Source organism: Paramisgurnus dabryanus, chromosome 6, assembly GCF_030506205.2.
Source record: "Paramisgurnus dabryanus chromosome 6, PD_genome_1.1, whole genome shotgun sequence".
NCBI classification, from domain to species: Eukaryota; Metazoa; Chordata; class Actinopteri; order Cypriniformes; family Cobitidae; genus Paramisgurnus; species Paramisgurnus dabryanus.
Window position 1 is genome coordinate 32,652,555 of NC_133342.1, and position 22,466 is coordinate 32,675,020.

General features: G+C 38.1%; 1 protein-coding gene across 1 annotated transcript in view; it reads left to right on the forward strand.

Annotated features, from left to right (window-relative positions):
• The window catches only part of lamc1 (laminin, gamma 1), a 77,405-nt gene that overhangs the window by 33,915 nt on the left and 21,024 nt on the right, over nt 1-22,466 (forward strand). The window contains exons 2-3 of the mRNA XM_065276631.2: nt 12,310-12,614; nt 19,358-19,488. Of these exons, the coding sequence (XP_065132703.1) occupies nt 12,310-12,614; nt 19,358-19,488 (436 nt within the window). The remainder of the gene's footprint in view (nt 1-12,309; nt 12,615-19,357; nt 19,489-22,466) is intronic.

A 22,466-nucleotide genomic window follows, 5' to 3' on the forward strand; every position in this document is an offset into this window, starting at 1 on the left:
GATGTAAACCCTATTAAGATATAATAAACACAACAAGTACAAGTAATATCCTTTAAAGGCGTTTTTTTGCCTTTTTCAGGAATGCAAATATTTAATGCTTGTCATGTTGTCTTATTTGTATATTTTTGCTTTGTGTCTGTAATATTATTATTTGATGTCGAGATGTAAGTAAGTGACACACGTTGGAACCAGCCAATAGACCTTTCTCACAACTTCCGTATTTATGACCGGAACTACGCAATCGTCGCGGAAATCTACTTCCTCCGCAGTCAAGGCAATGTAAAAAGCCGTATCTGTTCCATCAATTCCCTGTTGATGGTGAAGGTATACAGAAGTGGATTCAGGCTATCCGGCGAGACTTATAATGTGTCGTTTTAATTAACAGTTCAGTAACAGTTATACTCGCTCTCTACTTACCTAGAAATTTATGGACAAATTCTTCATGGAAAAAGTTTTCCTCCATTAGTCGTGTCACATCAGCAAATGTAATATTTGGCAAATCAGTTAACGAAGTTTTGTAGACTCTTTGATCCATTTTAAACTTGCCCGGGTTTATGTTTTTCTAGTGTGTTGACGCTTGACAGGAACTCCGCTTACACGACGATTACGTATTTCCGGTTACTGTGAGAAAGGTCTATAGTTTTTTGATCAAATCTGTATTGTAAAATATTGGTGCATCCCATAGAAAAGTGTTGTAGAATTCCACCTTTAGCTTTCTGTGTAACATTCAGTCCATCTGTGTTATTCTTTATGTGATGCGTGACGTTTATTATGATGCAGTCTGCTTAAGATTGTTGTAAAGTATGTTGCTGTTTTTAGTGGTCAGCTGGGTCTGGTTAATGAAAGAGTGCTGATGTTGTTACCATGTTAATAGCACAGACCCCCCTTTAAAAAAAACAGGTCTGATGGGACAGGGTGTAGCTCAAATTAAAGCATCTGGTTCTCGCGGGAAACGCAGCAAAGGACGGATCTGTTTTTCTCACTATAAATACGGCACATTTAGCTAATTGTGTTAACACTTAATAAAACATTCAAATAAAACATTTACACACAACAGTAAACCTTTCATATTTGTTTAGATAACTTCAGCACTTATTAAGAGGTATTATTCTTTTGTAAACGGCTTTGTAAATTACTGTCGTCCCCTGTGAGCCAGGCAGCCTGGGGCCCGAGACTTGAATGGATCCATCTTTTGTTTTAACAAAGCTGTAGCCCAACTATTATAGGCTTCATATCTCTCTTCAACATCTCCGAAAGAGTTAATAGGTAAGCTGTAAGGTGTCGTTCATTGCATGGCCAGTGGCAAAACGCTCCACCTTTTTTTTCCAAGCTCAGGAATGTCAATCCCGAATGGAATCTGATTGCAGAGATGGAGATCTCGCCTTTTAAATCCAATGAATGGTTAAACTCTCCCACACACTAAGGCCTGTACATTAGCGTTTCATTCTTATTTAGTTTTGTTTGTTTTAAGAGGATTTTATTGGGGTCATGTGATAATTGCATACCAGCAGGACTAACCGCGTTAACGTGATTTTCAGAGCATCGACTCCTGCCGGCGCCTCCTTTTGATGGCTGCGCTTTGTTAGCCAAGAGAGAGGCTCTCCGTTTCAAAGGGCTTTTCAGTCATTTCAACCATAAACTTCGACTTTAGCACAAATACGTGCATTTGACACTTTAAAAGGCTAAATCTATAGCGTGCTGTGCTACCAAGCAAGCATGTACAAGTCTTTGAAGGCAAGAGTCTTCTTCATTAGACAGGTATTCATAACAAGGACTGATTGTTTTAGTTTTCGTGTTGTCTTTACCCTTGCTCTGGTTGCCCTGTTTAAGGAGGAACCTCAGCGGTCTGCTGATCAGCCATTGAACGTTTCAGTGGGAGTGAAGTCACGGTGACACGTACACAAAAACTCAAGGATGTGTAGTATCTCATGGTTGATATGTTCCCTACTCAAGGTTTAGTCACCCTGATGTTACGTCTCCGACTCTCGTATTTGATGTGGTTTTTTAATTTTGGATTAATTCTGAAATGCATTGCGATGTACAGCATCACAAATACACTGCACACAAACTGTGTGCTGGTTTAAATTCAAAACTGAGATCTTTTTTGAGGAAAATTGTATTAAAAAGTTTGAATTAAAAGCGGTCGAAAGTAGATAAAAGAGATGGGTTTAAATACCAAGTGTAAACAACCTCAGAGATTTCTGATGTCAGGTGTCAAACTGAATTTCTGTATAATGACATGAGAAACATTTGAATTATAAATTAATATTGCTGATGTCTAAAGTGTACTGTCGTGTATTTGTGGGTTTGGTTTTCTGACAGCAGAAAGTCAAGCATTTGACTGTGACACAAATGTTGCTTTCTGAAACTTGGAGTATGTTTCCATAGCACAATGAATTCTTTTATCTGTGAAGGTCAAGGAAAATTAAATTCTTATGGTATGACGTCTGTAATGTAGTCTTTTGCTTGCCTTCTGTGCTTGAATTACAGTTGTTTATCAACAGTTGTTTAAAGAAAACCTTTTGCTTAGCCAGATTGAATCACTCATTTATTCCCACTGTTTTTAGTTCTTTTGTTTAGCAATCAAACGTTTCCTACAACATGTCTCTGAGCATAGCTTCAGTGTTTTATCTCCGTTCTGTGTCGTGTTTTTGTAGTAAATTGTCAGGTGCTGTCCTCTCTCTTTTGATCATTTTACAGATGTTCTCTCTCTCTTTAACCTCATTCACACAGACCTCTGGTCCCAGAAAATACCCGTAAAATTGCCAGACAAGCGTCTGTGTGAACAAAAACTCGTTCCGTTAATCTTCTGGGATCGTTGCCGGAAAGAGGACCTAGTAAGATACGCGGGTAACCCTCTGTGTGAACAAGAATGCCATAAAGGGCGTGTCGAAGTGAGGACGCGCGCGTCATCATCACAACACAAGTTATGGTTCAGCTTTTTACAACGAGAGATAACATGTATATAAACATTCACCACGAGAAATGTTGCAAACTAACATGTATATAAACATTCACCACGAGAAATGTTGCAAACTAGATTGAAGCAGTTATCAGGAAATGATATATGAGACGCATAAACAATGACGCACGTGCCGTAGTGAGGACGCGCGTGTCATGGCAACATGAAGTTGGTTCAACTCTTTAAAATCAGGGATTTACAACATTCACTACGAGAAATGTCAGCATACTAGACTGAAGCGGATATCAGGTAAGTTAGCTCGTTACTTACTGCGTTGAAACGGAGATCATTCAGCAGCATAAAAGAATATCGCGTCACGTGCTCATTTGAGCTATAATAAACGAAAATACCCGCATGTCATCCCAACGAGATATATTGTTCAGCTCCTCAAAATGCGGGTTTTAAATGCATATAAACAATCACGATGAGAAATGTCTGAAAACTGTATCAAAGCAGAAATCAGGGAGCTTGTCAAATATACACTCTGAAGCTGAGATCATTCACCAGAATAGAACTGTGCATTCACGCGCTCCTTTGTAGTCTTATCATAAACAAAAATGCACGCGAGTTGTTTCTGGAGAGAGAAATAATAAATAATATGCAAACTTCAGACGCTGCGTAGAAGAGAGGGCGGGACTTTCAACATGTCACGTGTCTTTCCGGGACCATCAGATGCCGTGTAAACTTGGCAGTGTGAATGAATAAAATATCAAGCGGTCCCGTAAAATTCCAGGATGCCTGTCCCGTGTATCTTACGGAATATCTGTGTGAAAAGGGCTTGTGTCTGTTCAACCCCACACACTGGCGTCACTGTTGTATAGAAACACATTCCTGCCACTCTCAACAACCCCCCCCTCCCATATACACACAGAAGTTTGGTCCTAGAAAACTGCTGTAAAATTGGCAGAGAGACTTCTTGGTGAACACAAACACGTCCTATAAATGTTCTGGAATCACTTCCGTAAAGAGGACCGAGTGTCATTGCCGTAACATAGCCGTGTGATCAAGATTCAGAAACAATACTGTAAGGGCTGTGCGTAGTGAGTGTGTCATCGCAACAAGACGTTTATTGTTATTTTTTTTTTAAAAGGGGATTTTTAACGCAGATCAACATTCACAACGAGAATTATCGGCAAACTAGACTAAAGCATAGATCAGAGAGCTTGTCACACTTAAGGGCTCGTTATAGTTGTGCGTAGGTCCTATGGCGTAGCCGCGACGGCGTCGGTTTTCATTTATACTTTAACGTCGCCGTCCGCGTTGGCATGCAAACACGTGAAGACCGCTGGTAGGCAGTATTCACGAGTATAAGCACAGTAGCAGCCGGACTGTCAAAGAAGAAGAAGCTTAGCAAGTTAATCCACAAATGAAGAAGAAACAGCAACTTGTTGTGTATAATTTAAGAAGATCAGCAATGATGGAAGTAAATAAACAGCGACTTTTGTTGCAGTTTGATTTAAATCACTGCTCAACTTAGCTCATCTTTGTTTTCACCGTCTCAAACGGAAATACCAATGATGCAGTTTTTTTACCCGACGACGGGAGGGGTTCTGGTGGACCAATCACAGCGCTTGCAGTCCGCGTAGATCTGATGCGCTGTTAAAAAAATTTGCGAGGTGCACATCAGGTTACGCAGAGCTACGCACAGGCTGCGGATAATCTACGGCGTAGCTACGACTATAAATCGGGCTTTAGTGATTAAGCTGAGATCATTCACCAATAGTGATGCACCTATGTATCGGCCACCGATATTTATTGGCCGATTTTTGATGAATTTGAAACCATCGGCATAACGGCAATAGCACGAGAAAAGGCCGATAACGATTGTTTATGAATTAACTGCATAAAGAAATCCATTATATGTAAAAAATGAGTTATGTTGTTAATAAAATAAATGCTGAATAGCAAAAACCACCTTTGAAGGTTGTCATGCTGTCTTATTATATTTGTTTTAGCTTAATTTATGCCTCTCTTATTATGTTGGTCAGTTGAATGTTAATTCGATCCAATCCATGTTCAGTAAAAATAATTTGATGCAGAAATAAACTAGCTAATAGACCAACTGTATAGTATTGTATACAAGTGTTTAATATTGGTATCGGCCAGAAGTTGTCTGTTTAAATCGGTATCGGCCCAAAAAATCCTATCGGTGCATCCCTATTCACCAACATGACAAAACAGCGCATCACACGCTCCTTATGATCTTTGTCCTAAACTAAAATGCACGTGTGTGGTTTTTCAAGAGAAAAATCACGGATAATTTGCAAACTTAATATGCTGTGGAAAAAAACTACCAAGTTCAGGACTTAAAATACGTCACGTGTCCTTACAGGATTTTTACGCCAAAAAAATCTTTGGCAGTGTGAATGGACCAAAAATCTAATGATTCTGGACAAATCCTGAACACATTTTCCATGTATTTTCTGTAATATCTGTGTGAAAAGGGCTATACGTAAAGGGCCTGGGGTCTCATTTATAAAGCGTACGCCAGTTCCCACGCAAAGGTTATGATGTACAAAAAACTAACTTAATGAGAGAATGGGACGATTCATGTACGCACACTTGCAGGTGATCTGTGATTTATAAAGAGAACATTGCTTTGTTTGTTAAGTCTTAATATTTTTTGATGAATGCCATTTTTGGCTTTTGTACGTACGTAGACTTTTAGTAAGGATCAACGCACTGTTTTATAAATGAGACCCCTGGTGTTACAAATGAGTCAAGTCTGAGAAATTGTAAAAGTTTCTTCAGAGCAAAAGTAGAATTGTACACAGAGAAAAGAAACAAGAGAGACCATCACAGTAATTATATTGGATTTATTGGTTACAATGGAAATAGTATTGGTTTTAATGGAAACCATTATGGTTTTTGTAGGTTTTTGTACTGGTACGTGTTGTTCAGTTATATTGATGAGATGTTATCTGGCAGATGAAAACCAATAGATATTAAGAAAATTGTAGTGGAGTAAAATCCAAAACATGGCAAAGGAATTTTTGTAATGGTTTTAATGTTAAACAGCTTATGGTTTATAATTGGATTTGTAACAAACCAATGGTGCTTGTTTTTTTATCATTTAATGTTTTATTAAAGGCATTGTTCAATACAAATCAGGAATTATTTCTATGCAATACGAGCTGACTTTGATTTTTTTAGTGTGTGTATGACTGCACATGTCTGTGAGAGAGGGATATACATTGAAAGATGAAAAGAGGAAGTGTAACAGAAGGTCACTGTCTGATAACTTCAAAAATCTTGACGGTGGATACGGCTGAGACATAATTTGATCTGAGCAGTGAGGAAATGTACATTTTAGTTTTCCTTCCTTTATCCATTCATCCTCACAGTGAGGAGCCCCACCGTCTTTGTCATCAATACACTGATTGTTCTGGATGAAGTGCTGGAATTCCTTTTGGTCCTCTGATTAGAGGAGTCCTGAAGTTCAAGAGCTGCAGTAATGTCCCTCATGGGCCATGAAACACATTGCACTTGCCTTATTAAAATCCCTCATGATAGTGAAATTATCATTTTTTTGGACATATAAATATACAGTGATCTCCAAATAGCCAAAGTCGCGTTTGAAAATAAAATCTAGATTTAAGGATTTTGACAAAAGATTACCAAAGTAAAATGAAACATTTAAGGTCCGGCAACATTTCTTCAATGTAATGTCGTTGCTTCAAAAGGTCAGATTTTCATCCGGTCTTCAAGGGAATTCTTAAATGATGCCGAGATAATTAAGATCATTGGGTTTTGCACACGTGGTCCAGTCAGTGAAAACATTTTTTGTGATACATAAAAAAATAATGCTATATTATGTTAAGAGAACAGATTGAAATCAATGTGAAATCAGACTTTGATGCTCCAAATCTCAATTAGATTATGAGACTTTAAACTGGATTTCACAGACAGGGTCACATATTTTCAAAGTCCATGCGAACTCAAGTGCATTCTCTCATTAAAGTAAAAAGTCGATCCTCCAAATACTCAGAAATCCATGTTAATTTGTAAACCCTTCATTTAAATCATGCTGTTAATAGTTTAATATTTTATGGACTATACAATTACAAAATGTATTAGTGCATTTTTATTTGTGGTGTGTTTTTGCAATGCAGTCTACTTATCTGCATTGCAAAAACACTTCACAGTATTGAATAAGTGATTAGGAATTTCCAACTAATAGTGGCGGCTTGTGATGATTTAAGAACCCCTTATTGGTCTCCATGTGAGCCCAATTAAAACATTAGCCATGCAGGTTTATATCAGAGAGTGACTTTTTCCCATTCAGACCTTAATATTAGGCAATAAACTCTAACTGAAAACCAGTTTTCATCCACTCGTTTCTCATTTATTCACTTATCAGAGCTCTAACCTAACAGATTTACACGTTTCAAGGCTCTGTCCCCAAACGTCCAGCTGGTGCGCGTTTTGAAAGAGAAGCTCTCTGCGCTTATCACCACACTTTCCTCCGCTTCACTGGACACCTGTGGCTGCTTCCAACACAGCTGCGCTTCACGACTGTTTAGGTCTGTGTAAAGTCTCCTTTGTTGACCCAAAGGAAATGATTTATTAATACCCAAAGGATGTGCAATTTTTGTTGGATCACGTGGACAGATTCCCATGCCTTTCTGCATCTGTCCATATGTCTGTGTTCACAAAATAAAAAAGCATCTAGTTTCCAGTGCAGTGATCCAGATTTATATACCACTAGCCCTTAAAATCACACCCACGTAATCGCATTCAATCTCCTATGGCTTGGCGACAAAGGCGGGATGTCATCAAGTGTAAGTTGAAAGACGGTCCAGTGCTCTGTCCCCCGCAGGCTTGACCCTCTCCTCTTCATCTGTGGCCTGGCCTCAGTCGAGCCTTTGAGCTTCAGCAATGCTCCAGTGAGCTCTGCGAGTTAGTGCTCAAGTGCTCTTTGTCTGTTTTCTCCAAGCGTTCTCCACCGTGTTGGCTACATGAAGGGTTTTTTTTGTTATCGTCTCGGTCGGCCTCTAGATCAGTTCTTCACGGATTTGCCAACATTTTCGGTTCGTCTTGTTTTCCAAGGATGGTGGGGAGACTTAAGAGGTGATGCATCAATGATGCTACTGTTCGCAATTACGCCTACAATGCTAGTTGACGACTCGGTTTTAGGGATGCTTTGTGCAATCAGGCTGGGTTCAGGTTCCTTACCCTAATTGGATGTGTTTTAAGGGGGGTAGCCTTTTCCATAAGATTGTTTTTTTTATTCAGAACAGAGTAAAACACAATGCAGGGGTCTACTCTACACAACCATGTGTGACCCTGTCGTGTAATCTAATTATGAGATTAAGATCATCAACGTTTGATTACACTCATTGATTTCAATCTTTGACATGACCTTGCTCAGTCACAAGAAATCAAGGTTATATTTTCACACAATGTTCTTTATATTATGTTGAATGATTTTATGTACATCACAAAAAAATGACTTAATGATTTATATGTAAATAATAGTTTACAGCTGAATTGTTCTTTGATTCAGAGCAGGCTTTCAAAGTTCTTTCAAAGTCTTTCAAACACATCATCCACCTTGCCAAGACTGTTTCAGATATGTTATGTTTCTTTTTCTCCACATTAAGGTTCATTAGGTTCATTGTACACGTCAGCTGCACTAAATTGCTGTGCGATTGAGAAACAAATTATGGCAGAGTCCTGGCCTGAAAAGATCTTGATAAGGGCTTTAAGGGCGCACTCATATCATACCTAACCCAACCAAACCGTGCCCGAGCTCGATTGTCCCCCCTCTCTACTCCCTCAGAAGCACGCACTCACACTGCCCTTTGACCAATATGAGCTTGGGAACGCTTTCGTCATTAGGATGTGATTGTTTTGAAGACAACAGGACGTAAAGCACGCTCTTAATACGTGCAATAACACACACCCCTTCTACATGCCTATCATATTGCTTAGTAGTTGATATGTTGCGTGTGCAGCTCAGACATTCACATAACAGCGTTGCACACATCAGAAGGTTTCTACTAAGGCAGATGTAGGTCAGTGGTCGCCCAAGTGAACCGCACCCGAGCCTACCTTTGCAAGCCGGCCCTGGCACAGTACACAGTGATAAAACGAACCAAGCTTTGGGGGTCAAACATGCTCTGGTGTGGTTTGGTTGGAACAATGTGAGCGCGCCCTAACGGTACATTCAAATGGGGCGAAAGCGATACCGCTTTACGCAAGGCTTGTCTGAAGCGTGGCCAACAGACAATGGCCAACAGACAATCACAGTGGCCGCAACACATCCTCTGGTCTTCCATAAACTTAATTGGCTGGCTCTGCCTAGGTTGTTTGCATAAGGCGCTCTGATTGGCTGATGCACGTGTTGTTGCTTGAAAAGTTGAGAAATATTTAACTTCTGCATCGAGCAACAGCACTGACGGATCCACAATTCAGTTCGGCAACCTGACGTCACCTATTAAAAGCGTTAACGCTTATGCCCCGTGTGAATGCACCGTAAGACTGTTCTCTGAGAGTTGATAATGGATGTTAAGTAAAAATTTAACCTCCTAAGACCCGAGCTTTGGTTTGGATTACATTTTAGTTTTTTCCAGCTATTTGGGATTAGGAAGAACCAACAAATATTATAAAAAAAAAAAATTCTTTGAAAATTAAGCAGTTTAATGGGTTGCACTAACCAAAACTTTTAAACACGGCTGAAAACGCCTGGAGAACGCCAAATGCCAGCTGTTTCTTTAGCTGAGTGCCAGCTTTCTTCAGCTGAACGCTTTGGTAACTGTGATACTTCAGCTGTGAGCCGATTGGTTGCTGTGGAAATGTGCCGCCTCTCCTCCACTGTGATTGGACGGCCGTGTGAGAACTGACATTGCAAGCGGAGCTTTTCACCCAAAGTTGAATCTCTTTTATCTCTCGATGCTCAGCGCCGAGCGTGGAAAAACCGCAGAGCGCTGGTTTTCAGCCCAGAAGGAAACCGCTAGCGGCTGGTTTATTTGAAAAACGCTAAGCTTCCATTGGAAACAATTGAAAACATGCTCCGGCCGCGGGCGTACAAGTTTTGGTGGGCACGCCCCCTAAGTGTTCCTATTGTTTACAACAGGTACCAGTTACACAGAATTAAGTATTATGGTGCACACAACAAAAATGGGATGTCCACGTATGTGGACACACCAGGTTTTAGGAGGTTAAAGCAATAAAATACCTTTGACTCACTGGTGTGGTGTCTTGCTCAATGCAGTTGACTCTTATTTTATTTCATGAGCGTGACCATCTTTGCTCGTCATTCTTTTTTTATTACTTTATTACGGCTCTATCTTTTTTTAAACAACTTTTGTTGTTTGCATATGTAGTTGGTGTACTAGAGATTATTTTTTCTGTTTAGGCAACAGACTGTTTGAACTTTCAATCAAAGCAAGTAATGACCATGGATGTCAAGCTCTAAAACGATGAGAAAGCGCCATTTAAGGAACCCATATAAATTGCTCTGTATGTTCCAATAGGATGGGATACGAGGAAAAGAGCTAAATAGTTTGCAGACTACTTTTATTGATTTGAAATGTGTTTTTTAAATGACAAATCATTTGAATTTAGTCCTTCTACTTGATCAGCGATTCCTAAACCTTTTTTTAACAATATTTGAAGCTTATTTTAACACTTGTGTTGTTTTATTTGTAATAATTTTAAGACCATCTTAAGGTCCCCTTGGAAGTTTGTTGAGGCCCCCCAGTGGGCCCCTATTTAAGATTTGTACCATATCACTCCTTAAACGTTTCTTTTTGGTAAACAATCCCTTGAACTCTTTCAGCCTCAAGTTTTTATAAACTTATTTTGAAGCAGTAATTGAGGGTTTCCGACTCATTGACTAAGTTGTGAGCAGGACGCTCACGCCCTATTGTAAAAATCTTCCTCACTTCAGTTAAACTTTGACCTTGACAGCCTGATGTGTACAGGCAGGGCACATGTGTGTGAAGTTCATTGTCATGTTACGGCACTTAAGGAATGCTGTGAGGAAGAAGTCCATTTTATTATCGCTTAAAAAAAAATCACTCTGCTTTAGACATAGTTTAACTTCTTGATGCAATCTCTGGGTCTATTTACTTAACACGCAGTTGTCCCTCTTTTGGTTTTTCGTTGCTTTGTTTGTAAAGCAAATTCTTTCCTAAAGCAAACATCGGTCCCCCCTGTGGCCCTGCTGAAAGATGGTGTCATTTTTTTCCACGCTAAATAAATGATGTCTCTCCATTTCCATTTGGCCCCTGGTTACAGCCTCTTGTTCACGTTTCCAGACGCACGCAGCTTGCACGGACATGCAAGAATATGTTTCTGCACGCTTTGTAAAATTGGTGGAGGATCTTGCAAAGCCTGCCTAACTCCAGACAAAAAACCAACCTCCTTGTAAAAATTTAAACACTTGGAGTGATTTTTGTGTGATCATAGTCTTGTTTTTATTTTATGACAATGTTTTATTGCTGTGCATTCATAAAGCAGCATGAAAAATGATATGATTGATTTTGCAACCAAAATGTAACCAAATATTCAATATTGGTAGAACCACTACTAAAATATATGAAAATATGATATCAAAGCCATCACTAATGGACTAATGGGTCATTGTCAGCGTTCTTACCTGGTGGCCACGGCCCTGTTTATTTCATAGCAGACGCTTGTGAAATAAAATAAAGATAAGAATGGAAATTTGACGGGAAGGATTTGCAGATCTAATCAGACAGGAAGGAGCTGAGGTATTTCGAGTGGAACGAGGATATGTTTAAATGGCTTCAAGCTGTGCATTATATCAGTTTTGTCTGCTTAACCTCGATCTGTGCTTTTTTCAGAGTTTTGTGTGTATGTCTGACACCTGCGTTGTTTACCTAAGAGATTTATCCAGTCCTTGGATCCGACTTTTACAAGTAGAGATTGTTTAGAGAAAGAGCACATAGCATCCAGTGGCCTTCCTTCTTTTGAACTCTGTTTTGCCCCACTTATCTGCCTTTCATTCCCTTTGTGCCTTATTGAACAAAACAGCTTTCACGTTTTATTGTATTCTGCATATCCACATCATATCTCTTCATAAGTTTATCTGTGACTTTCCCATGACTATGCACTCCCTTTAGTTTGGATTCAACTGGAGCCACAGTATGTTAATCCCATAAAATCAATTGTAGTTGATTATAGGATCGCTCCAGTTTTTCCGTGTATGCAAGCGTACTTGCGCAGCTTTGCATAGCCGAAATAATTTGACCTCCTTCTCTTCTAATGATCCATTCGTCTCTGGGTCAGCCCTTCATTTGGTTATATTTTACTGCATTTGTAAGTTTTTGCTTTGAATTAAGATAAGACTATTAATGTTGCTCATTCTCATCTTGCAGGCAAGTCCTTTGATATCACATACGTGCGTCTGAAGTTCCACACCAGCCGTCCTGAGAGTTTCGCCATCTATAAGCGCACGCATGAAGACGGGCCATGGATACCCTACCAGTACTACAGCGGCTCCTGCGAAAAGACCTACAGCAAAATGAACCGCGGCTTCCTCCGCACGGGCGAAGACGAGCAGCAGGCCCTGTGCACAGATGAGTTCAGTGACATCTCACCCCTCACCGGAGGAAACGTGGCCTTCTCGACCCTCGAGGGACGACCCAGCGCATATAACTTCGATAACAGCCCTGTACTACAGGTAAGCGTATCTCTCACCTTAACTTGATCACTGTCCCTTGATCATTTTAACTCACTCTTGCAGTCAAAAGTAATGGCTTCATTGACATCCTGATGCAAGGCAGAGTTATTGGTGTGAATAAGATTTCCAGATGTGTCACTGTGCTCCAGCCAAGTTTCATTTCCAGCTGTTTTCCATCCAGATTGAGCAATGTTCTGCAGTTTAAGACAAACAACTTGCGATGTTGAAGTGTATGTGAATGTGTTCAGTGGATTCGAGTATTTGATTTGATAACGGCCATTAGAAATGCTTATCTTAAGTGCGCCATTGACCCAAAGTGGGTTGTGAATTAATTAATTTTGCATGAAACGTGTTTTCAAGTGTCTGTTGCACATTCACTGACATAACATACAAATAATTGCAATGAGTTATTGAATTGCATGAGGCAATATTAGACAAAATGTTAAATGCTCTCTCATTCATAAGTTGCTTTGGATAAAAGCGTCTGCTAAATGAATAAATGTGAATGATCACCAAAGATAACTGTACTACTAACAAGTATAAGTTACATTATATCAGAACTCGATGTCCTTCCAGAGACCGCAAACGCTAAATGAATTTTTTTCAGACCGGATATGAGACAGACACTTAAACCACAATGTGCTGAGTCTGTCCTTCCCATTGCCGTCTATGGGATTTGTCACCAGGCAGTAAAGTTATTCTTCACTCGGAAAGCCTAAACAAGGCGCTGCTGTGTAACAGTGTTGGATAAGAAGAGGTTAAGAGTGTGAAGTATGTTGAGCGATAGTGCAGGAGTGATTTATAGCTAAATTAATGTATGGAAGCAGACAGCCAGGCAGGCTGGTTTGTTGTTGTGTGTTTGTGAGACCCGAGGAGGAGGGCATTCTGCCATCCAGGTGGTACAGATCCTCTCGATCCCTCAGCACAGCCAACAGTTGCAACACGTTACCAGGTGACGCCTCCAAATTTCCCAGCCCCGCACTGATATAACTTTGGCAGCTTGCAGAAACAGCTGGATCAGTGTGTGTGTGTGTGAATGTAAGGGCTACAAAACACTGAAGCATGGTAACATTTAAAAAATAAAGATACGTTTTTGTGACAAGCTAGGTCGTAGTTTGAATAGAGTTTTGAATATGTTTCTTTCAATTAAAAACTGGAAAAGATATATTGAAAATGATTTTAATTTTGAATATTTTAAAACACACATAAATGTATGTAACTTAAACGAGTATTTAAGATTCTGCACTGATTCTAGGTCAGAATCAAATTTGTGACATTTAACCATGGTGGTTTCCTAATGCACAACATGGATTATCTGGTCCAGGTTAGGGATGTTAACCGATGACCGTTTGACCGATGGTTGACCGTATCAACGTTAACCGGTCAAAGTTGTCGGTTGTCGGTTAAAAAAAGGGATCTGTAAATTAGGCTATTACAGTGGACTAAACCCTACTACAGTTAGTCATCTCTTTCTTTCCAAGATCATTTTGTGTGAAGTGAACAAATCCCTCACACTCAGTTTTTCATAACTGGTCTGTTTGTACTTTATAAACCAATAAAAAAACATTTGGCGCGAGGTCACTGCGTTTGGTTTCGCATGCTCACAAGGTTTGCGAAAAGTAAATGCTACAGGCTATTTTTTGATAAATTCCTTTATTCGAATAGTAAATAAAATACAGCAATAAAATAATTAAAATTAAAGTCTCTCCTGGTTGTGTTCCAAATTATTAACATTTATGTCTTTTAGGCTAACAGTATAAAGTGCAGAGTAAGTTTTGTTTCTGTAAATCCTCAGCCATGATTTTTACCACTTTATTAAGTTTTGCTTTGTAGAAAGCATTTCTTTAAAGTGAATTTCGTTTTGTATAAATTGTATCTTAATTTTAATAAATGTTTCATCAACCAAATGCATGTATTTAATAAATAAAAAGCAAATATAGCAGAGTATATAATTACCGGTCCGTGCATGAAGGCGCCAGCACGGCGCGTTTACTTGCATTGCATTGTTAATTAGAACGCACCTCATCATAAATAAATAAAACTCAGCGTAGGCCTATATGCCTCATACAAGCATTAAATATCTTTGCTGCATTTGTTCTAGAACAAACACAGTGCGAGACCTGCTTTGGCCGGTGCTTTTACACATTCTGAAGGTGCCCGTTTAATCCATTGGTTTTATCGTGTTGCAGTCTATTAGGCAACATTCCGCATAAGATGGGTTTAGATTTGGAAATACATTACATCTATATTTCAGTGGTAACAGAAAAGGTGATGATGATCATCCTATGTCTTTATTATTACTACCCCAAACTAAAGCGCAGTCTCTTCTGAGCTGTCATTTTCTTAAATGAGCCGCGGCAATTTTCAAATGAGCTTCACAAACGCCTTTATTTTCAAGTTCAACGCGATCACCTAGTACCTAAACTATTTCGAAACTAAGCACGGCGCCGCGTTTGAGGGACTTATGTTTCGCGCTGTAGGGGATTTAAAAAGTGTTGTGAGGTCTGTGTGTGTGTGTGTGAGCCGGAGGCAGAGCGCAGAGAGATGCAAGTTGCGAAATTGCAGGCGCGGCTCGAAATGGTAGGTATGTGACAAAAAAATATAAATACTAGAAAATTCATATATAATTATAACCATATGATAGATAATATAAAAGAACTTTAACATGGTTTTTAAATTATTAAAATCGGATAATTATTAAGAAAGTTATGGAATTTTTTATCTCGAAAATTAGGGGGCATTTTGTACCCAATTAAAACAATAAAACTATGAAAAACTGTGACCTCTTCCGCTTGACCAAACACTTTAAAATATCATAACTCATTTCTTGGTCTATTTGCATAATTCAAACACCACATTGTAGGTAATTAAAAGCCCAACAAGATTAAGATGACATCTTTTTAAAAGATATATAAAAATGTTATTATTTTTGATTAACCACTAATTAATGAAACCCAGAGCATCAATCCACGCATATCTTTCCATTTGAAATCAAAGCCCTCTCAAATAAAATTGCTGTATTTTTATATATTAAAGAAACATTTAATTGTTTCTTTAATATTTCTTAATTGACTAATAATGCTGGCGAGCAATTTAAATTGTCAGATATTATTAATACATTAATTGATGATTATGTAATTTATCATTCATAAATCAATAAATGCATGCATGTATTTATTTATATGTTTGACAAAATTATGCCAATAATGTAATCTAGAGATTCTAATCCTTCGTTCTGTATGATTACTTTGAAAAATACTGCACGAATTGATGAAAACGGAGAAGTTTTGGAAGCCAATATGATTGAATGGGCGATTCTGCTTTTGACAACAACGTCACTTGCGGATCTTAAAAAAGCACATGCGAATGTTACAATCAATCCCAAACTTCACCTAATTCAAGTTAAATGTATATTCTATAAAAAGTATTTGGTTTGAAACAAAAAAATACTCGCCTTCATAGAGGATTTCAATGTCAAACACGAGAGAAATTTTGCTTCGCTTATAACTTTCTTCTTACGACAGCTGTCTTGGAAATTCGAACGTGAGAATCAACGTGAGGAAGTAATTTATGTCACTAGTATATGGGCTTTAGAGGTATTCACAAAGCAAAGATATGACAGATTTCCTAAGTCACCAACGTGTCTGGCGCTGAATACCTGCTGGGAACACAGCCGTGGGAACAAAGCGCTCGTGCGTATTACGTCATTTTGTCACATACCTAGAAATGGCTGTTATTTTAAATAGCATAGCATATTTTAAACTAATAGGCCTATCGGTTAACCGGTTTCAACCGGCTAATGAGGCTCGGTGGCCGGTCAAGAAAATTTTTCGTTTTCGCCATCCCTAGTCCAGGTTCATGTCAGCTTAAAATTAGATTAAAGGTTGAAACGAACCCCGCTAAAAACACTCAAAAATTGCATTCATGACGATTTATGGTGTTTTATTTGTGTTACACCTTTGCCTACATTGACGCTGGTTCATTAAAGAGGAGGGGCTTGACGCCAATGAACTCCCATAGCCAAGGCAACATCTAGTGTATATATCTCTGCCGTATTACAAGCTCAGGTCCGAGGAAGTGTTTGAGTCATGTGCATTACAAGTTCATGTGCAAGAACGAGTCCATGCCAAGGCTCTCTTGCGCAAAGTGAAGCCTGCAAACCCTCTAATAAGAGGAAATGCATGCAATGCACATGTTAATGTGAAACCTATGATGATCATGATGATAATAATAATAATAATGATGATAATTTAAAACTATAATGTGCAAACATGCCAACTATTGTCATGAAGGCCTAGTATCGCCACATATCTGACTAGGGCTGTGCAAAAATACAGATACATCTAACTATCATGAATACATTTTTCCACAATAGTGTATCGATATTTCAATCTCTACTATCGATATTTTTAAAAACCCATCAAATCCCTCTGTGTGCGTCAAACAAACTCCTCCGCCACTGCTGTAGTTGTCGCTGTCCAGTTATCTGTCATATACAGCCAGTTAGCGGGTGTGAGAAAATGGCAGAAAATGTAAAAACACCTCTAGCTTTCAAAGCCGACATGTGGAAGCATTTTGGCTTAAAAAAGTAAAAAAATTCAGCTCTATTTTTTACATTTTTTGATTAAAAAAAGAAACAGTATTGCAACGTATTGTATCGTATCATGATACATTGTATCATGACCCATGTATCGTGATGTGTATCGTACCGTGAGGACCCAGCCCTATATCTGACTATTGTCGATACACGATAATATCGTCTATCAACGCAACCCTATTTTTTAGAAAGGACAGTGAAGTAACTTTTTAGAAGTAGAGGACTTAGAGGGTTTGCAGTGAAAGACAATAAAAGGTTTTAAATATCAAAAAAAATTACTAAAATAAAATTTGTAAAAACAAGTAGGGCTTTCACAGCGATTAAATAATCATCTCATCGTGATTATTTTTTTACCTTATCGCAATGATACGATTATTTAATTATTGTGAAAGCCCTACTTGTTTTTACAATTTTTCTCTATGATTTCAGATCACCTTAATGATTGCACATTTCTCTAAAAAACACAAGGAGAACCTGTATAAATGAGACAAAATGAGATCTTAACTGACAGTTTGACGTGAAACATTACAAAGCCATCCAATACAGTGGAATAAACAGCATTTAAAAAAAATGCTGCAAAACTTTTATAACCAGTATGAACTCACGGGTAAAACATACATTTCCAAAACAGCAATTTCAAATTTAGGGAAGTGAAGGACTTTCAATCGTCATAATTGTCCAAGCCCTAAAACAGGCAATCAATTGTCATAATCGTCACAATTTATTAGACAAATAGCCATCAGCCAAATTTCATAATCGTGACATCCTTAAAAAAAGGCATTTAAATTACTGACTGTAACCTTTTCATAGCCTTTATAGTAAAATAACTGAACCTAAACATAACACTCTGATATAATGTCAGACGCACTTAGAGGGTTTTGCATCTCTGAGCTCTTCATTTATAACCTTGTAGTCAGATACTTGAATATCAGACATCTCGTGTGGCATAAAGCTATTAATACCAAAGCCCAGAGTTCTTTTAATAGGAATAGATTTGTTTCTGTGGCATTATATGGCTCTCGTATTTGCTGCATTATAGACACACGAGTGATGAGTGAAGGTAACGCGTTTGTTTGGTTTGTTGTCGACTTGATCTCGAAATGATCTGATCTGATGTCACTTCAGTCCCAATCTGTCATCATTACTATCATCAGTTCATAATTAGCTGTCTCGTGTAGACTGTACGCTTTCTTTTTCATCTTGTTGACAGTTAAAACACACATCTTGCGTCTGTATGTAATTAAACATTGTTATATTTATGAAAGATGTAAAAACATATGATTGGTACTCCCAAAGTGTACGCATTAGCCTGATTGGGTAAACTGTTATTGGCACCTGGCCCTTGGGTCATCATTATTGTTGAGCCCCACATAATATAGCTTTGTGTAACCAGCAGCTGATATTACAGATCCAGACATTTCACCGTGGGAAATATGTTCACGGTTGGGAAAAGAGGGCTGTAGTGACTTTGGCACTCTTCCCAAACAGGAACATGCATTGAATCATGACTGTCAGGATGAATTAAGGAATGTTTCCTCCATGCTGACAGCAGGGTTGCAGTGGACTGAAGATGTCTGCTTTAACGCTGTTACTCGGTTAACCTCTTGTGTTATTCTGTCAGCCCTTCTCGTAAAATAACAACTTGTAAGGTTTATAGTGAATCTGAGGGCGAGTGGAAAAAGATCTTGGTCTGAGTCATGTTTTGGTTTCCTTGGTTTCTGTGGTCGTTCCCATTGGTTCTCCCGGCATGTGACCACACACGGGCGCCGTTCAGCGGGGAAACATTGTGGGACATGGTGTTTCCAAGCACTTAGGATTGTGTTTTTTCTTTTCCCATGAATGTTCAACAATGCTTTGCAGACATGTTTCTTCTCTGTGTTACATTGATTTAACATGAATCAGGCAGCTTTGGTTTAGATTACATGCCAGAATTCTTTTTTTTTACTGTAAACATCTGTGCATGGAGCAGATGGGTAAGGATCCTTCCCTTAAAACATCGCCCACATGCATTCCACATCAATGTAAATAAAGTCATTAATTTTGTCATCTCTGTCCGAGATCTTTATCGATCCATTTTAATTTCCCCATGCATCTTTATAATGCAACATTATGTGTAACTCTTGCTCTGTTGTGTCGTTTCCCTTAGGATTGGGTGACTGCCACAGACATCCGGGTGACCCTGAACAGATTAAACACGTTCGGAGATGAAGTCTTCAACGACCCCAAAGTTCTCAAGTCGTACTACTACGCTATATCAGATTTTGCTGTGGGAGGAAGGTGAGTTTTGGTATAAACATCTGTGCTCCCATCATAAAACTACTAAGTCTTTCCAGCTGTGTTGAGATGTGCAACCTCCAGTTTGCAATAATTGCATCAGTCTAGATTCTGTTTGGTTCATTCTTCAGTATTTATGTGTACACATACATGTTGGTTTGTTTCGCAGTGATGTTTGCACTTTGCAACTTGTTTTTGTTTTTTGTTTATTCCATAACAAACTGATAAAGTGATAAACTTTAACTCTTTCCCAGCCATTGACGAGTTATCTCGTTGCTTCTTTGTCAAAGCTGAGTTTTAACGGCAATCTGTATTTCGCTATTATCTACTAGGTGGTGCTCTTAACCAACTTATAAAACACTAAATCATCCACTAGTCCAAAACAGTCAAAATTATGTGTATGTTTTGATTATCATTTTGAATCTGATCTCTATCAAAAGTTGTTCACCAAAATGCAATATCTCAGCTTGACTTGTCTAAGTCACGTAAATCTGATGAGTTTTATTTTTGCGATGGTGGGGTGTATGCGAGCATTGTTTGTAGATGCGCACTTCACAGTTGTCCAACGTGTATCCCAGACATTAAGTTTGTTTGAGTTCATGCTGCGCTGCAAAAACCGACATCAGGCACTTGACATCAAAGTATCACGAGAGTGAATCGAGAAGTCACAAGGAAGTCTGCTTTCGAATCGCTCTGGCGCTACTGTGATGTCATCCACCTTTTCTGTGTTCTTTGTCATACACATACTTGTTGAGGAAGCGCAGAGCGACTACGTTCGGGACGTAAAGTCATCAGTCGAGTATAAGACACAAAACGCTGTAAAACGTTATCACTGTAAAATTCTGATACGTTAATGATATCAATTAAGATTTTTTAACATTTATACATAGACTGACATTGCAAAGTGACCTGAAAGGATTTTATTGGAATGGATTGGAACGAATGATGGACATACTCCTCGCTTGTAAGTCACATTGGTCTACTAGCCTACTGTAAACGACACGTAAATGTAAACATGTTAAAATAGCAAAATATTGCCTCAAATAAAAATTGGTTAATGCTTGACAGATTGACGACTGGTCCACCTCCAATTGCATCAATAATAATCAATCAAGTAATAATAAATCAGAAATAACTATTAATGTGGAAAGTTTATAATTTGTAATAGTTTATAAGCCTTGCAAATGTTAACATTTTAAGCGATTTTAGACTATTTGAGCGACAAAGATGCTAAAGTGAGCTGTTGCGCACACTCATGGACAAAAACTCAAAATTCCACGCACATGCGGGTTTCATAAAGCCCGCAAACACATAATTTCTTTTGCACTTGACAGGAGATATACACACAAATTATCTTGTTAAAGTGAACGGGTTCAGAAAGAAATCAGATGTGTCAGTGTATAGATCAGCGCTTCTCCACCGGTGTTAAAGGGACAGTTCCTCTTATAAGAAATGCTTATGTTTGTGTCATTATGTTAATCAAACAGGAAAATCACCTTTATAGCTTTAAAAAGATTAATTATATTTAATTTATAGAATGAAAACAGTGTTATTATTCATATTATTTTATTTATGTACCTAAATATTACCGTTAGACCTTATTTTATTTGTAACTATGTTCTTTTATATTTTATATGCTTGTAACTTCTTGATTTGTTCTTGTTTTTTTTATTTTCCCACATCACTTTTTTTGCTGATATGAAAATTATTCAACCCATGACTCACAAAGCATCATGTAATTTATTTAACCAGTACTATGTTGTAAAATTAAGTCATTTTAAATTACATGTAGGCCTTCAGGTTCACCCTATTCCAAGGTCCACTCAGTTAAAAATGTATGGCCTTGCCACTGATGAACAGATTATGGCAAAATAAAATTATTGCAGATGTTAAATAGTAAGGGGATGCCACTTGTTACAGCTTTGCATATTTATCAACCCATTTAAATGAACATCAGTTACTAGTAAAATGTTTACATTTTATAATCTAAATTGTATGTCAGAATTAAATAATTTTAATGGTTATAATGTATTTTTTGTATATGTTATTGCATATGTTGTCTCTGCGCATTATGGGTCCTTCCTTCTTTTTTGTCCTTGGCCAATCACATGCCTGTTTCTGGAAGGCATTAAACTTTGGTTAAAATCATAAAATATGCTGGTGCTGGCAACTAAAAAACACGTTGACGGGGAAAGTGTTATATGCTTATTTCTGGAAACTGGTCACATGGTGCAAAAAAGTCCTGAAGGAATAGTTGAAAACAGAAAAATAAAAATGTCCTTTTCATATACTCACTCTCGGCCCATTTATGATGTAATTCCTCAACAAATTTATTAGACCATCAACCAATGCCACAGCTGCCATAAACTACAATAACAAAATTGGTGTTTCTGTAATGGTTAATCCAGCAGTATGTGTAAGCTCTTTAGTCACATTAGTATCTCTAATGCTAAAATCTAATGGTTGATATCCATGAATTTTTCAAATTTAACGTTTTACAAAAAAGCACTTGATTATACTTTTATTCAGATGCCCAATTACAGCTGTTTACTCATGCAGTCATTAATAGACAAATGAGTTGTAATGTTTGAATGCTACACGTGATTATTTTTCGACATCTGAGAAAAGCTGAATGTGCCGGCTCAAATTTCAGTATAAAAACACAAATTCAATTTGACATTCCTCACCCCTGTTCAAAATGGTAAAACGTTGGGAACCACATTAAAGCATTTCATGATGCTGGATGGTGTTTGAGAAAATTCACAGGTGGTCTATTAAATTTGTTAAGCACTGTAGGTGACTTTGTTTCCTCGATAGGAAAAAAAAAGAAAATTTAAGAACTTAAACTCTGGTCCTTATTGAAGTCCATGGCTGATGTCACATTGAGAGTAAAAAAAATCGTTCCTCACATTGAGGTTTTATTATACAAAACATTCAGTCTGTGCAAGAAACTAAACTTTATAACATTATAACTTGTATTA